The sequence below is a fragment of the Vigna angularis genome, chromosome 3 (genome assembly GCF_016808095.1).
Source record: "Vigna angularis cultivar LongXiaoDou No.4 chromosome 3, ASM1680809v1, whole genome shotgun sequence".
NCBI classification, from domain to species: domain Eukaryota; kingdom Viridiplantae; phylum Streptophyta; class Magnoliopsida; order Fabales; family Fabaceae; genus Vigna; species Vigna angularis.
In genome coordinates, this window is record NC_068972.1 from 19,041,744 (window position 1) to 19,064,579 (window position 22,836).

At 35.3% G+C, this 22,836-nt stretch overlaps 2 protein-coding genes across 2 annotated transcripts; one reads left to right on the forward strand and one right to left on the reverse strand.

Moving 5' to 3' along the window:
* Window positions 1-1,631: 1,631 nt before the first annotated feature.
* Window positions 1,632-3,927, reverse strand: LOC108326472 (protein CANDIDATE G-PROTEIN COUPLED RECEPTOR 7). Its single transcript, XM_017559998.2, has 2 exons — window positions 2,381-3,927; window positions 1,632-1,941 (listed from the first exon to the last, which is right to left on the reverse strand). Exon 1 carries the CDS (start codon window positions 3,723-3,725, stop codon window positions 2,406-2,408), a length of 1,320 nt encoding a protein of 439 aa, XP_017415487.1. The 5' UTR covers window positions 3,726-3,927; the 3' UTR covers window positions 1,632-1,941; window positions 2,381-2,405.
* A 6,035-nt stretch (window positions 3,928-9,962) lies between these two features.
* Window positions 9,963-22,452, forward strand: LOC108326128 (phosphatidate phosphatase PAH1). The gene is made up of 11 exons (XM_017559413.2): window positions 9,963-10,361; window positions 10,542-12,133; window positions 12,234-12,814; window positions 12,895-12,968; window positions 14,222-14,306; window positions 15,818-15,904; window positions 19,690-19,762; window positions 21,385-21,428; window positions 21,542-21,670; window positions 21,755-21,853; window positions 21,943-22,452. The coding sequence occupies exons 2-11, from the start codon at window positions 10,687-10,689 to the stop codon at window positions 21,994-21,996; spliced, it is 2,673 nt and encodes an 890-aa protein (XP_017414902.1). The 5' UTR covers window positions 9,963-10,361; window positions 10,542-10,686; the 3' UTR covers window positions 21,997-22,452.
* The last annotated feature ends 384 nt before the right edge of the window (window positions 22,453-22,836 follow it).

Consider the following 22,836-nt stretch of genomic DNA (forward strand, 5'->3'; position numbering starts at 1 on the left):
GCTAACCCTTAACTTAAAATAACTTCTAAACTGATTAAAAGAAAAAGTTAGATAAAAAATACCATAATATCCTAACGCGTAAAAATTAAAAATGAAATATAATAAACTGAAGTCAAGCTTTCAAAACTTTTAACTTTTTACTTATATTCAATTTCATATAATTTACCTTCTAAAGAATTTACTTGTTTATCTTTTAAGTTTAACATAATCCTTACTTCAATAACATTAACACGGTTACAAACAATGATTAAAAACATTATACCATAAAAATGATTAAAAACGGTTACAAATAATACTTTAGGATCAAAACCTATTTTGACGCCTATACTTAACAAAATGATTATTTGTAACAACCACAATAATACTGAAATCATAAATACAACTTCACAAGAAACATTAAAGATTGTTATGATCAAAGTATTTTCATGAATACTAAAACTGATTAAAATTCATGTTTCCTATATAAAAAAAAGTATTGTATTTTGCAACACGTGGATGCCTAAATAGAATGAATTGGGCGAATTTTATCAATCCCTTACTATGTCTCCCAAAACTTCCCAATTTTATTCTCTAAATAGAAGACAACTTTTGAAAATGTTACTTGCTTGAATAAAACCAGACATGTATTCAATCAATTTCAAAACACACATGGACTAAGATAAAAATATATAGAAACCATATAAATGTTTTTAAGTCTCATTTACATCTATCAAGTACAAAACTTAACATTTTTCACCAAAACATGTATTTTACAAATCACATGTGCAAATCTGGTTTTTAAAAATGATTAGAAGTGTTAATTCTAAACTTCTAAAAGAATAAAACTAAACTAAATTTAGAAAACAATTATTCACAATTAATATAAACAAAATGACAATATCAAACTCACAATAAGTAACACACTATATCTTTCTATTTTATTTCCTAAATTTTGTTCTATGTAAAATTTCATAACCATACCAACAAATTATCTTGTGGCCGCAGAGGATCATTCGAAGATACAACCTAACATTTCTTTCATTTTCTCTAAAGAGACCATAAGTGAAGATCAGGTCCATGCATTGCAAAAATCTGCACACCACTATATTAAACTACCAAATCACTTGGACCATACAAAATTCAGGAGGTAAGGGCTAATCGGAGTATCGCACTAAACACCTTTTTGCACTCAAAGCATCATTTCTAAATATGAATATACAAAACATAGGCATCATAGCAATCAAAAGATGACACTGATATAAGGTGACTTCAAAACCAGAAGCATGAGTGTACCAAGTTCAATGGATGAGTAAACCAACACAAATTGTATCTCGTGCCTTAAAAATTCATAAACTTTTCCGTTGCATCAACAAACTTCAAGAACTAGAAGTATACTCTGTTTCTGCATGAGCATTCACCAACAGAAGATTATCCTCTCACGCAGAACTAGAACTACACTCCATTCAACTCGTACGGTTGGAGAAACACTACGAATACCAGAGAGATTATGATGTAAAAACCAACATGGCCTATCTTTTACAACGTAAGGTCGGGCTTTTTTTCCTAAACAAGTGAAGTTCACTGAGACAAGAACAGACATAAAGTGACTACTTCTAAAGCTTTCAAGCAGGAAATTCTACACTGAGTATCCGTTTTATATGAGTCTGCACAGTTTATATATCAAACAGTAAACACAACAGCATTTCTAGCACATCTTTCACAAAATAGAACAAGTAAATACCAAGGGCGAATAAAAAATCATACATACATTTAATACGTAACTAGTTACGCAGTATAGTTAAACCACAAAATCCCCACTTGCCCATCAATCAAGTCTTGCTTTGCTTCAAGGTACTCTGAAAAAAAAATGCGGAGCCAGGTATTACTCTGCTCAATTGCATCCTTCACTTGCTCAATATGTCAATTTTCTCCTAAGTCATCCACGCATGCAACCATGTTGCACTGATAAAAAAACATCAAAGCCCTTGTGAATTAAATCTAAAAATCAATCAGTAATACAAATTATGACAGGAATGCCTTTTATAATAGAAGGAACACACACATAAAGAAAACTGCAAGCCATCCCATATAACATAAATCAAGAAGCAATTGCTAGCACTAATTAAATGACAACCCTGAAAAAAAATAGAGAACAGCAAGAAAATTTGAGATTGAGAACAGTAAAAATGGCATTTGAGAGAAAAGTAACTAAGCGTGTACAGTACGGTTCCTAAAGTGAAAATGGCATGGAACATGATCACACTCTTCCTTCTCTTCTATTCCGCACATTAATTGCAAACATAAACACAAAAACTTAACATACTGACACAGTATTCAAGTATCGACACATCTCTAACAGTAGATGTAGCAACTATCAAGTAGGAACAAAGTGATTAAGAACCTCAAATGTAGTCAGTGAATTTGTTTCAAAGCTCAAATTCTTCGTCCCTGAGGGCAATCTCCGCGGCCTCTTCTTCCTCCTCATCGAGGACAAAGTATTCATTCCTCTCCACAGGCCTAAACATGTAGAACATGACCACATAAAAGGCGAGGCTAGCAGTCTCCTCGGCGAGATTGCTCACCCACTGGTACTTGTACGCCGCAATGGTTTTAAGTGCAAAGACAACAATGCGCGTGAAGTACAAGTAGCCAATGACAACGATGTAGAATTGTCTGAAGAGGGTTAACTTGGCCAGGTTCCTGGCGGCTTTTCCGTCGGTTTTGGAAGTTTCCCTGAGAGACCTAATGGACCAGACAATAGGGAAGATTATGGCGCAGCAGCAGACGATGTCGACGAGCAAGAAGACCTGGTTCCAAGTAACCCAGTCCTTGATGAAGGGGCCGGTTTCACCGATGACTACGGAGGCGACGTTCGCGAGGAGCTGGAGGGGGATGACGATCATAAGGACCTTTTTCTCGCGCTCCTGGAGGAAGGGTTTGAGGAAGGACCAGCCAGTGCCGACGAGGACGATGACGGTGAAAAGGAGGACGACGCGAATGAACTGGAAGATGTAGAAGAGGACGTCCCAGCCGTGGGGTGTGCCGGTGATTTTGACGTAGTGCTTGTCCTCGGCGGCGCAGAGCAGGTTGAGGGCCTTCATGAGGAGAAGGGCACCCATGAGGAGGTGGATCCGGTGAAGGGAGCGGCGGTTGGAGTGGCAGAGGTAGAGCCAGAGGGCGAGGAAGGCGAAGTAGGCAACGGAGAATAGGAAGAAAAGGGAGGGAAGCTGGGTCTGGCCGGCGGAGAGGTAGTCCCGGGAGTTGTCGGGGTCGAGGTTGTAGAGCTCCGTGTGGACCGCCATGGAGACGGAGGTTTCCGGCGCGCAATTGGCAAAGAAGAGACTGTATTCATTGGCGATTGTAACGGGGAAGATGCGGTTGACAGAGGCGGCGGGTGGGGGAGAAAGTTCCCGGAAGGTGAGGAGGCCCTTGATGTAGCGCGAGTCCAGGACGCAGAACCTGGGGTTTTGCTGGATCTCGATTAGGACTTGGAGAAGAGACTCTTCGCTCAGGAGGAAGAACCCTAACCGGGAAGGGTCCGGTTGCGACCCCGACGACGCCACAACGGACACAGAGGAGACCGCGATCGACACGTGGCCAGTGTGCGTGAACCCGAATTTTTCCAAGAGGATCATGGGGCGGGTGTCGGAGGTTATGGTGAGGGTTTTTATCTCCGCCGTGGAAGGGGGCACCAGAAGGAGGAGCAGGAAGGCGGCGACGGCGGTCGCTAAGGTAGTTTTCCCCATTTTTGACCGGTTAGGTTTTGAGCGCTGGAAATTGTAAATGGGAAATTAGGGAAAGAAGATGACCTGAAGATCGAAGTAAACGAGTCTTCCTTTGGGTTTTTGGCGTATGGTTGAAGGCAAATACGGTCGCAGTGTCGATGATTGCAATGTGGACAAACAATGTCGCGTTTGCAAACGACGTCGTGAGAAATGAGTCCTCACTCAATCCGAATAGACCAACCAATTTGGATATTCCCAAAAAGTGGCAATTTTTACATTGGGCTATTATAGCCCAACTTGTTCACTGACCCAAATTTATTACTATTTATACCTCTTTTAAGGTCTTTTTCTTTTTCTTTTAAGGTACAACTCCGTCTTTCACATCTTATTTTCGTGTTCGTTGGTGATTTGTTTTTCGATTTGGGATAGGGTGGTGGTTCTGGTATGGCTGGTTCGAAATTTGATCATGCAAGTTTTTGGAATGTTGGAATTAGGGATGACACGGGTATCCGCGGGTAAAATTCGTAGCGGTAATAACTATCCGCGGATATTTACTATCCGCGGGTAACGGGTAGTGGGTATTTTAATACCCGCTTCTAAACGGGTTGGGTACGGGTAGTATACTACTCGTCCCGCGAGTACCCGCTACCCGCGAAAAATTAAAAAAAAATAATTTATATATTTTTTAATTAAATTAATTAAAAATAAAATAAAATTATATTTTATTAGGTTAAATTTAATTAAAATTAAATTTTAATTTATATTATATTATATTATATTATATATATATATATATATATATATATATATATATATATTTTTTGTAATTTTATTTAAATTTTATTTTAAATATGTATTAAATATTTCTTTTTTATTTTTTGCGGGTATCCGCGGATTTTAAAATACCCGCGGATATTTTTTAAACGGGTATCCGACGAGTAGCGGGTCGGGTAGCGGGTACAATTTTATCTGGCGGGTCGGGTTACGGGTAGGCACTACCCGTGCCCGACCCGACCCGTTGTCATCCCTAGTTGGAATGGACATTATGGATTTAGAAATATTTTTCAAAATCTACACTTTAGAATATAATTTCGAAAATTACATTTTGTAATATATATCAAGATTTGGAAATACGTTTTAGAATGCATTTTTAATAATGTAGTTTTTGGATTGCATTCCAGAATGTGCATACAAGAAAGTATGTCCAAATCCATACATTCTAGAACGTGTATTTCAAAATTATATTATATATTTTGAAAGATATTTTTGTCCAGAAATATGTTCTGAAATGCATATTTGAGAATGTATATTTTGTAAATTTTAAAACACATGGAACATATATGTGATATATGATGTATATGTAATGTCATTAATATATTGTTAATATTGTTATTGATATTATACCAAGTTATGGCTAGGACGAGAGGTGGCCTATAAAAAGGATCCTCACATCTTGTAAATTCAACTTTAGTTTAGTAATGAAATATTGTTGAAATTATGTTATTCACTTGACTTAAGTACTCTCTTTATATTAGTCTTCTTCTTCTAGATTATTCTAAGCTTCCTTCCACAGAAATTGGTTTTACCTCTTCTAGAAAAAACACTCGTTGAACCATACCTCGCCATTTCTAAGTTTTTGCATCAACATTCATCCATTGAAATTCCATTCTACACGCATGTCTTCTAGGCATTAGGATGAAGACCATCAAACTCTTAATTGTTCAAACAATTACAATTAAGATTCTTTTTTGACCGAATGTATTTAAAATTCTACAATTTTCTTTTAGCTTTCTAGTTAAGCAAATAAATGTTTTAAATTGAATTAACTAATTCGACATTAATCAATTTATCTTAGTTTCTTACTTGGTCAAAATAATGAAAATGTGAAACTAGTACACTACATTCGTTCTAGAGTATATGAATGCAATGCAAAATATACTTCATAAGTTCAAATGGATGCCTATGAAGTACAACTTAATCACTTAAATAAAAGGTTAACAATTCTAACTAAAGAAATAAAATTAAAATCATCCTATGAATAATTAGACTTTAAAAAGAAGAAAGAAAAATATGCTCTGTTTAATGAAATAAAAAATATGTTTATTGCATAAAGACTCCAAATCAATCATGAAATTACAAGAGTATCAACCAAGACATTATTTTACTTAGAACCAACTACTGCATGTGCAAAGCCTGAGTCCAAAAGCGGTAGATGATGTCCTTTTTGTTAGAATTAGACAAAACAAACCCTATTAGATGAATAACTTTAATTAGTTTTTATGATAACAAATATTATTGCTATCAAAACGATACAAACTATATGCACTAAACAGTGGATCATAATCTAGAAATTTATATTTAGCATATAAATATTTTGTATAGTCTAATTTTTTTTTTCGTATCGTTGAATCTCATTCTTATACTGATTAAACAATTCAATCCTAAATAAAAGAACATGCAACCTCAGACTTCAAACATCAAACAATTATAAGCCTTTGGCTAGAACATTGTCAACGCTTTCAGTTTACTTTATTATTGTGATTATTAATTATTTGATTACTTAAATATAAAACCTCAACCTTCAAATAATTTATCCTAAGGTTTTATTAAAATTAATTTAAATTACTATAATTAAAAAATAATAATTTATGTGCTAAAGTTTCTATTAGCAATAAATAAATGACTATTTAAGTTTTTTCTTTAAGAATCATCTTTAAATAAAATAAAAAATCCAAATGGGTGAATTATATTTCTAAATCATATTTAAAACACCACTTGATAGTTATAATTTTTTAAAGTAACGTTATTATTGAAGTCGTGTTATAATTCATCACTTTAATTTGGAGACTTAAGTTAAGACACAATAATTTTCTAAACAATAGTTTTTCTGATAAATGCATTTATTTAAATAAATAAATAAAATTTTGTTTTGAAAATACAATTCAGCCATTTTATAAAAAAAGAAAGTATAACTTTATAAATTATTTGTTATTTTTACATTTAAAAATCACCTCCAACATATATATAAAAACAGTTGGTTTATGAAGAAATAATACCGTAAATTTTTACTGAATTTATGGTCCCCAATTATCATTCAAAATTTATTTATTCTCAACGGGAACATTGATATTTGTGTATTGAGAAACATAGAACACGGGCACACGATAATTAAATTATAATTCCAACCTTTTTCTTATCTGTTTTTTTTTTACCTAAAGCACGTGGTCAACGCGTGGATATTTAAAAATTCATAAAATTACTAAGCAAGTTATAAATAAGGAATACTGTGAAAGAGAAAATTGAGAATAAACCTTGACTACTTATAATTTAATGTGATGATGGTTAAGTCATGGATGTTTATAAATTGCATTAATTTGTCTAGATATGAAGATATTATAGATTGTTTAAAGATAAGTTAGTATATATTTTAATTTATTTCAAATCTATATTTTGATAAAAATATTTTGTGTTAAAATAAATATTATTCTTTTATATATCATCGATTTTATTATTTTATTCAGTGTAAAAACTTTTAATTCATACTTAAATTCTTAATATTATGTTGATATTTAATATTTTAACTTGAATTAATTTCATATATTTATGAATATTTAAATCCAATGTGAGTTTAACTACTTAGCATTATTATAATGATGATGAGTGCCGTAAGAATTAAAATAAATTCATCTACTTTTGTTTGAATAAATGAAAAATAACTGAGAAGATATAAAAGAAGAGAGTTTTAAGACTCTTCTATAGATTAACCTTTTCATACTAGAAAAATACATAAAATAAATTATTTTTATGTAACAAAATTATCATGTGTTCTTAGTGGAATCCGAAGCATGAATTTTTGTATAAGTGGCAAAATACAAGTGGTTACTTAATGCTTCTAATGGTTGATTCAATTGAATAAAAGAGTTTTAGGATTATTGATGTATGGTATTAAAAGATATTATAATGTAATCAAATTATTGAGATTTAGTTACATATTATATTATGTTAATATATGATAGTTTTACCATCAAATATATCTTAGAATATTATTTAACCACTTTCGATCAATAATATTAAATGAGTGTTATTGGACCATGCTATTTAGTGTATTTGTTGGGTTGAGTACGTAAGTCCCACAAACTTATAAGTTTGATTAGTTTTCTCAATCTCTATGACTTGTTCCTATGAAACCAAGATCGAAAACATTAAGAATAAGAAATAGAATTGTTTGATTTGATTCGTTCTTAATAGCCATGAGATGATCATTTTAGGGTGATCCTTTTGTTGACGGATGTTCCTATTATACTCGTAGTCTTTGAATGATGAAAACCAACTATGTAGCATCTACATTGGGAATTCAAGTATTTGTATACGTCATTAGTCTAATCTTTTGTAGGAACTACTCATAATAACGACCTTACAAAATGAATATGTTTATCATAAAGGGATGTGTTGTTCATGACTCTACTTCACCTCTATTGTTATTTGAACAAGTAAAGTTATGTCTTGGTCGGAGAGGGAATAACATTTCTCGGTATGTGGTCGTCTTTGACTTTGAAGGAGGATTGATTATATGACTTTGCAGGAGGATTGATTGTTTGACTGAGCTGTGAGTGGTCGTCTTTGACCATGAATGTTGTCTTGAACGCTTTAGAGATCAAGATTTATTTTCGGCGTTGTGGTTGCCAGAGTGAGTAGGCAGTTCCCAAATGTTTGGATTTTAGACTCCTTTTGGAATGTTTGGATCAAGATTACTCGTACTTCATCTTCTTTCAATTGAGTTTCTTCTCATACCTTATATGTATAAGGTTGATCATTTATAAATCTAACAACGCTCAAACATCAGGGATTTGGTGAACATCATGATTAAGACCAATTTGTAAGTTATCATCATTGTGAGTTTCTTTATCTTTGAGTTGGAGTATTAGACTCTCAAAAGACATGTTTGTCTTTTTGTCAAAAAAATTGAAGTTTTAATAAGAACGAGATTTTGATGACAGAGGAGAGATCCACCACTTTAGCCACCTTTAAAAAGAAACTGTTTTTTTTATTGACCTTATGCATTATTCTTAACGTCTTTGAAATAATTTTTAAATGACTTTTCATTTGAACTTATGTGTTATTATTAACATCTCTCAAAAATTTCTAGAATGACTTTTCACTCGAGCTTATTATCTCTTAAATTTGGACAAGATAAAAAAATAATTTTCTTATTATTGTGGTTGTCAAATATTCTTATTAAGATCTAGAGTGTAAACTTTTGTATAGGTGAAACGATCTAAGTGGTAACTTAAATGCTCCTGATGGTTGGAATCAAATCTCTCGTTGTCAAGAGTTGAAGATCTACCACTCTAATACTTAAGTTAATAAGAAAGTTTTATGATATATGAATATAATAAAAAATGTGTATTTTTTGATGAAATATTATATGTATTTATAGGATTTATGAATCTTATAAATTATGTTAGATAGAAAATATAAAAAAATATCAAATAATATCAATAAATATAATAACTTATTATTTATGTGTTATATTAACGTAATAATAACAATAATATTATATTTTACCTAATTAATATATGATATTAAAAAATATTATAACATAATTAAACTATCGAAATTTAATTATATTTTTATTAATATATAATAATTAAACTAATGAATATCTTTTAAAATATTATTTAATCACTCTAGATAAATAATATTAAATGAACCTTAGATAAGTTGATATATTTGGTGCCTTGGATATATTAATCATGTATATTTGATTTTAACGTAAAATCTTTTTCGTTTAGCTTATTTAAAAGTTAAGATGCATGTACTTTTGTTCATAAAGAAAAAATGAATGTATATTCTGCTTTTGTTTCCCTTATGGAAATATCTATCAAAACACCCACGAGTACAACGTGATTTTAAACTAAATTTAATAAGCTTATATATTAAGAATAAAACTTCAAACTATATTTTGATTCGATTGTACTTTATTTTTACTTTATATTTGATAAATATATATTTGCAACATGGAAATATGTTTTTAATGTTAATTATTTTAAAATATATTTCATAAGTAGTTCTTAATTCTAATTTTATATTTTAAATTCTTTCATTCACTTGCTTATCATTAAATAAATCTTATATTATTTGGTTAAATGTTGATGGAATCATATTCAAGTTCAAATAAATAATTAAATGAAAATATAAAAAATACCCAAAATAAATTTTTTAAATCAAGAGTGAAACCTATGTTAAACAAACCATGGAGGGTGTTCGGTGTTGTGATTCGTCCATGCTGAATCACAAAAACGAACGAAAATGACGAAAACCCCCCGCGCAGGATTCGTTTTTTATGCATTATCCTAGAAGGTAATTCTGGTAATATGGCTGCGAAAATGGAGTAATTGAGGATTTTCGTGTTGGGAGTAACTATTTAAGGTGTGGAGTGAGAACGGTTGTTTCTGAAACCGGGATATTTCTTTCTGGATTCCAAATCCTCCACAAGTTCAAACTTTGAACCCTCCATGAAAACGTTCACAACGACCTAGGACAAGGAGGTGGAGGATTCACAGCATCATTAGATAGAAATAAAACAGAAGGGGAGAAAAACTTGAATCGCCATCAGTTTTTGAGTCCACTGATTTTTTATTTTCTTTTTCTGAATCTGTAAGTACCACCCTCTTTTATATTGATTATTCTGTTTCCAACTATGGATTTTAAGTCACCCCTTCATTATTCTCTTCATGGGTGGGAAAAGTCCTTTTTTTTGTGCATTAAATTAGTCATGGTGTTTTTTTTTTTTAATTTGTTATTTTTTAAATAAATTTTATTTATGTTTGCATGCAGTGGTGTTGTTGATCAGGAACCGTAATGCTAATCAGTGGGAAGAGACAAGAGTAGGGGGAAGGATTTATGTAAGACGTTGGGGTTACATTCTGAGGTCTGTTTTGTTTTTTGACCACTCTCTCTCTCTCTGAGAAAGAGAAAAAATATGAATGTGGTAGGAAAAGTTGGAAGCTTGATATCTCAAGGTGTGTACTCAGTTGCAACCCCTTTTCACCCCTTTGGTGGAGCTGTTGATGTGATTGTTGTTCAGCAACAAGATGGGACATTTCGGAGTACGCCTTGGTATGTTCGGTTTGGTAAATTTCAGGGTGTTCTCAAAGGTGCGGAAAAGTATGTTAAGATAAATGTTAATGGTGTTGAGGCCAATTTTCATATGTGTCTTGACAACTCAGGGGAGGCTTATTTCTTGAAGGAGGTGGATGATGATAAAGTGATCGATTCAATTGAGGTTGTTCAAGATTCCATTGACAAAAAGAATGGCTATTTTGGTAATGTTCATAGACTTGATCATAGCATCTCGGATTCTGGGGTTCTGAAGTTGAAAGAACAGTGCGATTCCTTAGTTGTGCATGCGCCTCAAATTCAAAGGTCAGAATCTGATGTTGATAGAAGATTTTACGAATTCCCAGATGATCGATCTTCTTTAGAAGATTCAGTTGAGTTGTCAGAATACGACTCTAATTCATTCGGGAGCCTAGAGGGAGACAATTTTGCAGAGTCACAGGGTGCACATCCAGAGATGGTCTTGGTGAGTGTTGATGGTCATATATTAATGGCCCCTATCTCAGAAACAGAGCAAACTGAGGAGAATGTGCACTTAAAAACTCCTCAATTTCACCTGGGACCAGGTGAAGAGACTGACTTATGTGAAGGCAATGGAGAGATTGGTGAAAATGCTTGGGCTACTGATTATATTAGTCAGCTAGATGCTCAAACAACTAATGTCCATCCTAGATGTTGTAACATTAATGGTGACGATAATACTTTTAAGCACTTACACGAAGTTTGTCAAAGAGAGGAGGCACATATTAGTCAGACACAGGAAAACTTAGAGATTAAAAATCCGGAGGTGAAAACTGATTCAGAAGTGGCTGCATCTGGTATCAATAGGGAGAATGTTTTCAAAAGCTGTTTGGAGCTGCAACATTTTGGTCAGCAGGCTGGAAATGCTGCCGATTTACAAGATACAGGTTCTCCATTGGGGATTCAAAATTCAGCAGATCAATCTAATGGAAGTTGTTTTGTAGTTAATGAAGATGAACAAGGGAGGATTGTGCAACCTAAAAGCGGCAATGAGTTATCACCTCCTGGTTGTTGTATTTCTTCTAATGGTTATGGATATCCAAAATCAGAATTGGAAATTCAAGAGGTTGAGAAAAATGCATCTGGAGAAATTGAAATGGATCCTGGCTATCGTTCAGTTACTACCGAAACAGAACAGAATAATGAACATGTTGTCAAGTCAGTGACAAATAATACGGGAGATGAGAGTCAACAAGCCCCTTCACTCAAAGATGTCAGGGTTACATGTGAGGTAGTCGAACCTCAAACAGAAACTTCAAATAAAGGGGATCAAAGCCACTTGGGTTTGGGTAAGACCAGTGCTGCAAATGGCTTGCACTTGGATTCTTCAATTATTTATTTAATATTAATGCACTGTTTATTTATTTTTATTTAACTATTAATTTGAAGGATTTGAGATTTCACTTTGTGGTCATGAACTTAAGCTGGGGATGGGTTCAGTAGCTGCTGCTGAAGTGTTTGAAGCACATCGCATATCTTCAGTTGACTTCACAAGTTCTGCTCCTTCAATAATTAAAAATCCAAATCTTATTATCAAGTTTAAAGAGAGGTACATGACGTGGGAAAAGGCTTCTCCTCTTGTCCTTGGAATGGCTGTTTATGGTTTAGATTTGCCTGTTGAGCCCAAAGATACGGTTCCTGTGGAACAGGATCAAGCATTGAAGTCTAGGGATAATGATCTAGGATCATCTTCGGCTGGGCGCAGATGGAGACTGTGGCCTATTCCTTTCCGAAAGGTCAAAACATTTGACCATACTAATAGCAATACATCAAATGAGGAGGTGTTTCTTGATTCTGAGTCTGGATCTTTTGCAGACCAAACTCCAACATCCAGTACCCAGGGATCTCCTGGAAAGCAATTTCTAAGAACAAATGTTCCCACTAATGATCAGATAGCATCCTTAAACCTCAAAGATGGTCAAAATTTGGTAACATTCAGTTTCTCTACAAGGGTTCTCGGTACACAACAGGTTGACATTTATTCACTAACTTCTAAACATTCATTTATTGACATTTTTTGTTTAAGAGAGAAGTTTTAATTGCATTACAGGTTGATGCTCATATCTATTTATGGAAGTGGAATGCAAGAATTGTTATTTCAGACGTTGATGGAACTATTACCAAGTAAGGCTGCTAATAATTCTTTTTAGGCTACAAGTATTGTTTTAACTTGACCTGACATAGACTCTACTTCAATATTGTTATTTTTCTTTACAACTTCTGTTTGGATTAAATTAGATGTAGATGAAATCCGTGTTGTCCATAATGCAAACTTTGGTAATTGTTGATGCTAATTAGACTGTTACAAAGTGAAAGGCAACGGAGAAGAGGGGCGCAGGATCTGCTTTGAAGTGTGAAATTTCATATTTGTAGTTGTTCCTCGTCTTGGATTCAGGCTTTCTACAAGCTTATGGTGCATTAAAGGACTTTTAGTCTGAAGCATCTGTCATTAGCTTGTGCACATACTATGTAAAATTATGTTGCTGATCCTTTGACTAAACCTTGTAGAGAATGGACTTCGTTTCTTTACATTTTTAGATTGTCTCCCTGTGATGGTAGTTATAGAAACTGCATCATATGCAAAAAGGGTAGATAGAGAGAGAAAAAAATTATGCTTATTGATGAATCCCTTATCTGGGACAATGACTTTAAGGAGAAGATAAAATCTGAATGGGTAGCTGGTTAGTTACACTTTTTACAAAGCCTCATTAACTGTGGTGACTGTTCAATAATTGGACCTAACTCTATTTCTCCTTTGGTACTGCTTCTTCATAGGAGGCCTTACAGATTGCACAACATTCAAAATATTTTGTTACCCATACCCAACTTGTCTTTGTAATGATAGATTAGGGCTGTGCAAAAAAAAGTTAAATTAAACCTAACCACTCTTGAAAATTTCGGACAATACGCATAGTATTTAAGCCTAACTTGTTCAATTCTTTACTAATGGTTTGGTTATCTGGTTTTAAAAACTGATTATAAATAAAACTAATTCTAAATCAGTTTTGGACCATTTTAAAAATAAGTTTTGGTTTTAAAAACTGTTTTGGAATTAAAACCCAGTTTTGTTCATAAACTGGTTAAATAATTTGAATCTGGTTTGGTCAAAAACCAAACTAGTTTTTAAAAAATATAGTTGTTTGATTTAAAATCCAATCTATATACTCTGTTTTATGTTGAATTTGGTTTTCGTTTTATGTACAAAATCATGTACACCCCAGGGCTATAATGTTCGTTCATGACAAAATGATGTTAAACACGATTGCATTTCCTCTTACGATTAGACAAACATGTCTGAATACAGAGGGAATATAAGTCAGTTACACTATGATTTCAGAACCACAATAAAAAAAGGCTTATATTTTCTTTCCTTTTAGGTCTGATGTTTTGGGGCAGTTCATGCCTTTAGTTGGCAAAGATTGGACGCAATCTGGAGTGGCCAGGCTTTTCTGTGCCATTAAGGTATGTATATTTTTTTTTTATTTGTACAGATCTAACATATGTTCACTTAAATTTTGGTAGGATTGTCATGGCAAAAATTGAAAGAGGTAAATGGAAACAGGTCTTCATAGGATATTTATGTAATAAGATTATTGTACAGTGGAATGTGTAATTAAATTTCAAAATCTTTTTGCTAGTTATTTCGTTTGTGTCTCTTAACATAGATGTGTACGTTATTCCTAAATTTGGCTTGAGTTTGTACAACTGATGAGGGACTCTTATTAGAGACAGAAAACAAAATTCAGTTGCTAGGCCTAGGTAACTTCTATTTACCTCTTGGGTATTCTATTTTAAGGATGAATTGAACTGTTGCCTAGATATTCTCATTGCATCTGCAGTAATTTAAAGTTCACTCTCTTTGGTTATGTTTGTTTTATAGATCTTATGTAAATGTAAATATATATGCGCTCATAAATTTATGGGATTAATAAAAGGAACTAAACCTTCCTCCTTTTAGCCAGGACTTGATATTGCTCCGTAAATGAGGCTGAGGCCTGGTCAAGCATTTTTTGTTCAATCAACAAACGTAGTCCATAGGAAGGTGGTGACTAGTGTGACAGTCTACTTTCATTACCTGTTGTAAATAGCGCTTTATATTGGGTTAAAAGTATCTTTAGGGTCTCCATATTGATTAAGATAAAATATCTTTAGAATCTTTCTATTTTTTTTCTGCATATTTTGTTTCTTTATTTTAAATAGATTAATTTTTACAAATAGAGAAACTGAGAATGTAATTGGTGCTAGTGTTATCAACACATTTTTTTTCCTGTGTACTTTAAAGTTTACCATACATCGTTTACTTTCTTTTACTGTTTCACTTTGCATTTTATATATATTTTTACTAATAACTTATGATTACATAGCTACAAATGTTTAGTTTATCTAAATTTTGTATCAAGGATCATTAACATAATACCACATGATTCTGTGATTGGATTTTTTAGTTTTATTTCTACGAAAATTATTAAACTGGGTAAGTGTCCTGGACTTACTCTTGGATTAACCCTTCCTTTATTATTAGTATTATTATAATTATGATTATGCAATTTAGGACTAGGATTCCTTACGTTATAGGAGAAGTAAATAAAATAAATTGAATAAAACTTATACAATTTAAAATCAACTTATCCATCTCAATTTTTGAACAACTCTTTCATCTAACTCCTCTAAAAGTAGAGGTGTGTAAGTTAATTTTCATTTATGGGAAAAGTTTGTTTCATTTTACTTTTGTACTTTTTTATTCTACGAGTGCTTTTTGATATGTTTATCCTAATTGCCCCAGATTTCTGCTTGCCTTTGTTTCCATTGGAATGAAAATGTAAACAAATTTAATGGTTATCAACATAACTTTGCGATCTGTCTAATGTAAAATGCAGTCTAGCAAGCATGGTGTTATGGTGAAGCCTATTGTCTTGTCAATTTATATATCTAGGAGATTAATTTCTAAATACTTTATCTGTATTTTATGTTAGGAAAATGGATACCAGCTACTTTTTCTGAGTGCCCGTGCCATTGTCCAGGCATATCTAACTAGAAATTTCTTGTTCAACCTGAAACAGGTATTTAAAGTTTTCCTGTGCTTTTTAAGTATTTGTATCAACATATGATTTGTTTTTTCAACGTTAAGATTATGTTGCATTAACTAATTAGTTTTTAGTTTTTGTGGAGGAGTATCAGTCTTGGTTTAATATCCACTTGACATTACTTAGCTGCATATTTGGCTACTCGATTAAGATACCATTTCAAGGTTGCCACAGAAAAAAGTGGCATTAAGGTACCATGGGATTTAAAAATGATGTGGCGGGAGGTGCTAAAAAATGTATTTTTGAAGGAATTTGCATTAGAAAAAGAAGATAGCAGTAAAATCTTATCTGTGGTAAAGCAGAATGTTTACACTTCTTGTGATTATCGCTCTTTCACCCTGTCGAACACAAAATATTAAATAACATGGATCATGTATTGTTAGGACTTGGAAAGTATATGAAAGGAGAGAGAGAGTAGAAAATAAGGAAGAGTACCTTACTGCTGAGTAGTAAAATGGGGCGGGAAAAGTGTCTATATAAGAGACCTATTTTGTAGTTTCAGTTAGGGAGTTACTACTTGCATTGTATAGACCGGTTTTGAACCTGGTGAGGGAGGTTAAGCTCCCGGATTCTAGATTGTATTCTTGGTTCTTTTGCTGTGAATATCATACGTTTCTTTACTCATTCTTCTGTGTGATTCTTGGGTGTGATTCTTGGAGTGTGATTAGAGAGTGAGCGTGTTAGGCTTCTAACCTAGATTCCTAACAAAGTGGTCCGATTCTGGATTCTAGATTGTATTCTTGGTTCTTTTGCTGTGAATATCATACGTTTCTTTAGTCATTCTTCTGTGTGATTCTTGGGTGTGATTCTTGGAGTGTGATTAGAGAGTGAGCGTGTTAGGCTTCTAACCCAGATTCCTAACAAAGTGGTCCGACCTGCCGGATCCAAATCGGAGGGAGAACAAGATGGACGGGAAGTTACATGCTCTGGAGAACTGAATTGAAGGAAGAATGAACGTGGTGGAGGGACGATTGGAACATATTGAGATGGCTGTGGACGACTTCAAGGCGGAATCAGCAGCGAATCGTCAAGATTCTATAGCGATGCGCAAAGATATCCAAGAACTGATGAGGATCATGGGTGCGCGAACCAAACAGATAGAGGAGAACTCCGACGGGAGCCGGGGGTCAGTCAATGGCATTCGGAGGGATCATCGGGACAACGTGGAGGGAGAGAGAGACGGAGAGCGCTGCGAAAGTCACGGCGGGTGGTGAAAATGGGTAGAATTGCCCCTTTTCGAGGGTTTTGATCCACTAAATTGGATCAATCGCGCGGAAAAAATTTTCGAAGTGCAAGGCGTCTCGGAGGAAGAGAAAGTGCGATTAGCATACATTAGTATGAAAGGGAGTGCAGGATACTAGATCCGGGCTTGGAGAACGAAGGCCAGGAACCAATCTTGGGAAGGGTTGAAGGATGCTCTGGTAATGAGGTTTGGGGTTCGAAACAGAGGGTCGGTCTTTGAGCGATTAGCAGCGACTAAACAAATGGGGACAGTGGATGAGTTCGTCCAAGAATTCGAGGTTCTGGCGAGGCAGATGAAGGGGTTGCCGGAGGAACAATTACTAGGGTATTTCCTCGCCGGCTTGCAGGAGGAAATATGAAATCAAGTTTGAATACAAGATCCCCAAGCACTGATGGCCGCCATGCGAATCGCCAGGGACGTGGAGGAAGCTCGCAAGGGAAATAAGGATGGGGGCTGGAACGGAAATAAAAATCCATCAGCTTGGGGGCGGAGTGTAGGCGGAGGAGGTGCGGTGGCGAGAGTCGAACCAAATCGAAGCAGTGTGGGTCCCTTTCCTTTGCCACTCAAGTGTACGACATCTGCCGTGCTTAGGCCCCTTCTTCCCTTCCCTTAATGAAAGAGTCCCCTTAGTCAACTCAAATATGCTGCCTTAGTAGTCTCAATCAAATAGGGCATGCAGGCCTGCCTCTTTTGTAGGTAATTCACTACCGAAGCGAAGAAAAGGCTGGATCAATAAAATAAAAGGGGGTACTACGAGCCCTCTGCCCCACGCATCTAACCAGCTCGCGTGGTTCACCGGTTCCACCGACTAGACTCTTAGAGTGATTCAGTTGATACAGAGGTGTGCTTGAAGTGGGGGGTGTGCTGGGCTGGGCCCTTCCCCATAAGGCCCCACCGTTGGGGCATAAGCGCCCTCTTGCTACCCATATGCGAGGCGCCGTCTTAGCCTTCCCTGACCAGGATCGCTCCCACACCTGTAGCGTTCGTGATCGGCCTACTCAACTGTGTATCGATCGAAAGGCAGGGCGGCACAGCCGCCCCCAAGGGAGTGGTTACGTCCAGTATGTCCCCCCCTTCTTCCCGACATGCTATGGTGCCCCTCGGGTCAGTCAAGAGGGAAGGACCCCAGGGCAGGACGCCGGATAGGACCGGGATGACCGGGGGTAGGGACAACAAGGGGAGGGGCGTCAGAAACTTACCCTACCCGGAGTTCTTGAAGAGACGAAGCTTGCGAGTGGTGATATTGGGCGAGGATGAAGAGGAGGATATGGAAGAGACTGACGCGGACATGGACCAGAGGCAGATGGAACTTTCCTCGTTCTCTGCAGGAGGATTAACACAGCCCAGGAAGATGAAGTTGCAAGGAGAGATAAAGGGGAGAATCGTGCTCGTATTGATCGACAGTGGCGCAAGCCAAAAGTTCATATCGCAAGGGGTGGTCGAGGAGCTGGGTTTGGAGGTAGAGGCAACCAGGCCGTATCATGTAAGCCTGGGGGATGGACAGAAGTGGAGGACCCAGGGGCTATGCAAGGGGGTAATACTGAAAATGGGGAAGGTTGAGGTTGAAGAACAGTTTTATCTTTTCGAACTAGGCGGAGTAGAGGCGATATTAGGGGTGGAATGGCTAACGAAATTGGGGGAAGTAACGACCAACTGGGGGAACCTCACCATGGCCTTCAGGCAGGGAGAAAAAGAGGTGGTGATCCAAGGGGATCCAACATTGGCTAAAGAGGTGACCATAATGCTGGAAGCTAATAGAAGGCAGGAAGAATGGAAGTCCTTGGAGGAGGAATTGCCACCACCCAAGCCGCCAGACCTAAATTGGAAGGCAGTAGCCAGTGGGGTTCCTTTATATGATAACATGAGAATGAAGAGGAGCCATGAGATCAAGCTTCCCGGTTTCAACCTTGAGGACAAGGTTGTTCCGCAGCGGGGAGTAATGTTAGGACTTGGAAAGTATATGAAAGGAGAGAGAGAGTAGAAAAATAAGGAAGAGTACCTTACTGCTGAGTAGTAAAATGGGGCGGGAAAAGTGTCTATATAAGAGACCTATTTTGTAGTTTCAGTTAAGGAGTTACTACTTGCATTGTATAGACCGGTTTTGAACCTGGTGAGGGAGGTTAAGCTCCCGGATTTTGGATTTTATTATTGGTTCTTTTGCTGTGAATATCATACGTTTCTTTATTCATTCTTGTGTGTGATTCTTGGAGTGTGATTAGAGAGTGAGCGTGTTAGGCTTCTAACCCAGATTCCTAACATGTATCTGGTCTGAACCAGAAAGATGCATCTCTGACCTGTCTCATATCAAGAGGGCTGATCCCTTTTTTGGCAATTATGTTATCATTTTCTTACACCTCTTCATGTCTCTGTATGTTAGGGAGACGAAAGAATCAGTAAATATTTCCATATTATACTCCCTTTTTATTATTATATTTGTTTGTTTTTGTCCTGAAATTTCTTGACGAAGACATGGTCACTGTAATAATAATTAAGCTGCATAAACATTGCGTGTGTGCAGGATGGAAAAACATTACCAAATGGACCTGTTGTTATCTCACCTGATGGATTATTTCCCTCACTTTACCGAGAAGGTGGGGACATTTCTAACCAGAGATTAGCTGTGATGGATGCTCTAATTTTGTTTATGCAGTTTGGTTGTTAGCTATGTAATTAATATTTCATTTTCGACAACTTGTGCTTTTTGTTTGATAATTCTATCTTTACGAACTCTGAATTTCATGTAATTTTAGTGTTTTTTTGGAAACTGTTAGGTTTTCTGTAATCACAGAAAGTAAAGGGCGTTATTCGTCCCTGAGTTTACTGGATAGAAGAAAAACTCGTACACAAAGGAGTCTACTCCTTTCACACTGAAAATTGTCCAGTTTGTTACTAAGAAAAATCCTCCTTTCCTTTCTAACAGAGGCCTAATTTAAGGAAGGAGATTGATAGGTTCAAGGGGAAGGTTTATACTAGAAGGAATAAAAACTGACAGACAATTATAACTCTCTGAGGGGTAGTTTTGTTGTCTCAGATAAAAGTCTGCATTGGCAGTTTTTTAGCAGTTTTTTATTTTGTTTTTGGAAGTTTTGTAAATCTAGGGAAGTGGAGAGTCTGGTTCTCTCGAATAACCAGAAGTTGTATGTTTGTTTCAGTTTCTCCGTTTGGAGAAAACTTAGTGTATTGTTGGAATAAAAATATACAGTCTTAAGGTTGTTTTGTATAGGTCTGTAATACCTATCATTTGGTATCAGAGCCTCATTCATGGTGAAGTGGGGGCATATTGAAGGTTATGGTCAACACAAGAATGAAGGCAAGATGGGATGAGTTGAAGAAGATCGTCCACGAACAAGAATACGAGAATAATAGTCGTTTTCCTCCAAATGGAGAAACTGAAACAAACATATAACTTCTGGTTATTCGAGACAACCAGACTCTCCACTTCTCTAGATTGACAGAACTTCCAAAAACAAGATAAAAAACTGCTAAAAAATTATCCATGCAGACTTTATAAAAGTATGAGACAACAAAACTACCCCTCAGACATTTATAATTGTCTGTCAATTTTTATTCCTTCTAGTATAAACCTTCCCCTTGAACCTATCAATGCTTGCAACTAAACGAACTAACTATTACAGAAAACCTAACTGATAGGTCAAAGAATAAAATAGGTTTAATTCCTACTTTTACTTCTCTTCCTATAATACACTTTTAAAGTCCTATTTGTATCTTGTTGTCTATCAGAAGCACCCAAAATTAACTCATCTTGCTGACATACATTTTTATATAAAATCTTTATTGAGATAATCTGTACACATTCCAATTATATTCAGCTTTTCAAAATCAAGTTTACTCAATTTTACCACAAACAAGCTCATAGTTCTTTTGCCACCCAAAAAAGGGAGCATACTATCTGTTATAATTGCAAAAATAGGACATAGGATCTGGAGCATGAAATTCTGAAATTGAACTTTTTTCTGAGTTGTTTTAAGATTCATGAACTCGGATAAACTGAAGTGACTGCATATACCTTGAGCTCTGACTTATCTATTGATGAATGACATAATTCTTAAACATACCCAATCTCCTTTGCTTTAGCATTTGTGAGAACTATTGACAACCTGCTATTCATTATATGTTTATTATGACTTGTCCCTTTTATCCTTGGAGGTGGATTTTTGTGTCTGACGTTATGTTGCATGTTTACTGATGGAAGTGATACGAAGGGCACCGCATGAATTCAAGATTGCTTGTTTAGAGGTAAATGCCAGAACACGAAACCATGTCACTATGATGTTTAACGTGAAATGTTATTGGAAGACATGTTCTTATGAACAATGTAATATATATGATCTAAAACTATTGTTTCACAGGATATCAAAAAGCTTTTCCCTTCTGACTATAACCCATTCTACGCCGGATTTGGAAATAGAGATACAGATGAGCTGAGTTACAGAAAGATTGGCATCCCGAAGGGCAAAATATTTATTATTAACCCCAAGGTGTGTATGCTGGACTCATATTTTGTAACGATCATATTGACTTTAGTTCTTGTTAACCAACTAAAATGCCTATGAAAATAACAGGGTGAGGTAGCTATTAGTCACCGAATTGGTGCAAAGTCATATACATCATTACACACCCTTGTGAATGACATGTTTCCACCAACTTCTTTGGTCGAGCAGGTAACAAATCAGCTCCTACTCCCGTTAGTTGAATAGAATCTAAACTTTACTACTAATAAAATTAACTTTTGACTTCTGAAAAACCACAGGAGGACTACAACTCATGGAACTATTGGAAAACCCCATTGCCAGATTTAGATTAGTTCATTGCCTAAGATATTCAGTTCCTTTTGATAAGGATCCATTGGAATGGAAGTTGAAACATCCTAGATGTCAAGCGAAAACCAGAAATTCCTCCTACGCAAGACCATAATTGATCGGCGAATATCCTTCTATACTTGTTTCATGTCCTTGCTGTTCATTTTGATCTGCATTAAATCCTGATTCATTATAATCCTCCAATCAACAGGAATTGTACAACATTTGGTTCAGTTGTTATGCTGTACTACACCTAGTTTACTTTTCAATTTTCATTGGGGGTCATCAGGGAATAATGTCATAGATGCTTACCAAAGAAGCTTCTCTAGCTCAAATTGTGGGTTGGGTGGATGAGGTGTATAAACACTAAGTATTTCATGCCATGATATGGAGCTTTAAGTCTCAATTCTTAGCCTGATATTAATGTTTATCTTTAGCTAAGTGCTGAGTTTGGATTTTCATGCCATGATATGAAGCTTCAAGCCTTAACCTGGTATTGATGTTTATCATGATTCACTCTATCATGCATAAAAACAAAAAATGTTTAAATCTTATATATGAAGAAATTTTACTTTCGCGGTATCAATTTTCGTAATAATCATTTTGCGTTGTACATTTGCACAATATTTCAATATCTAAGTGATATTGTCCAAACAATAATACTGATAAATATAGTAATATTAACAAAAGGTTTTTCTTGTTTTCTTCAAATCGTAGTTTTGTTCTAATCTTTAAGTAGAGACGATTAGACTTTTTTTAAAAAAATAAATTATTTGTAATCCAATATTTGAAGTTGAAATTTTAAATTTCAATTCTCTATAGGAGTTTTGATATTGTTTCAATGT

What these genes read in the sequence shown, in the direction of transcription:
- LOC108326128 (XM_017559413.2), top strand. Translation starts at nt 10,687, where the DNA reads ATGAATGTGGTAGGAAAAGTTGGAAGCTTGATATCTCAAGGTGTGTAC. An exon ending in GGGTTCTCGGTACACAACAG is followed by an intron (nt 12,815 to 12,894) that starts GTTGACATTTAT and finishes ATTGCATTACAG; the next exon opens with GTTGATGCTCATATCTATTT. An exon ending in GGCTTTTCTGTGCCATTAAG is followed by an intron (nt 14,307 to 15,817) that starts GTATGTATATTT and finishes ATTTTATGTTAG; the next exon opens with GAAAATGGATACCAGCTACT.
- LOC108326472 (XM_017559998.2), bottom strand. Translation starts at nt 3,725, where the DNA reads ATGGGGAAAACTACCTTAGCGACCGCCGTCGCCGCCTTCCTGCTCCTC.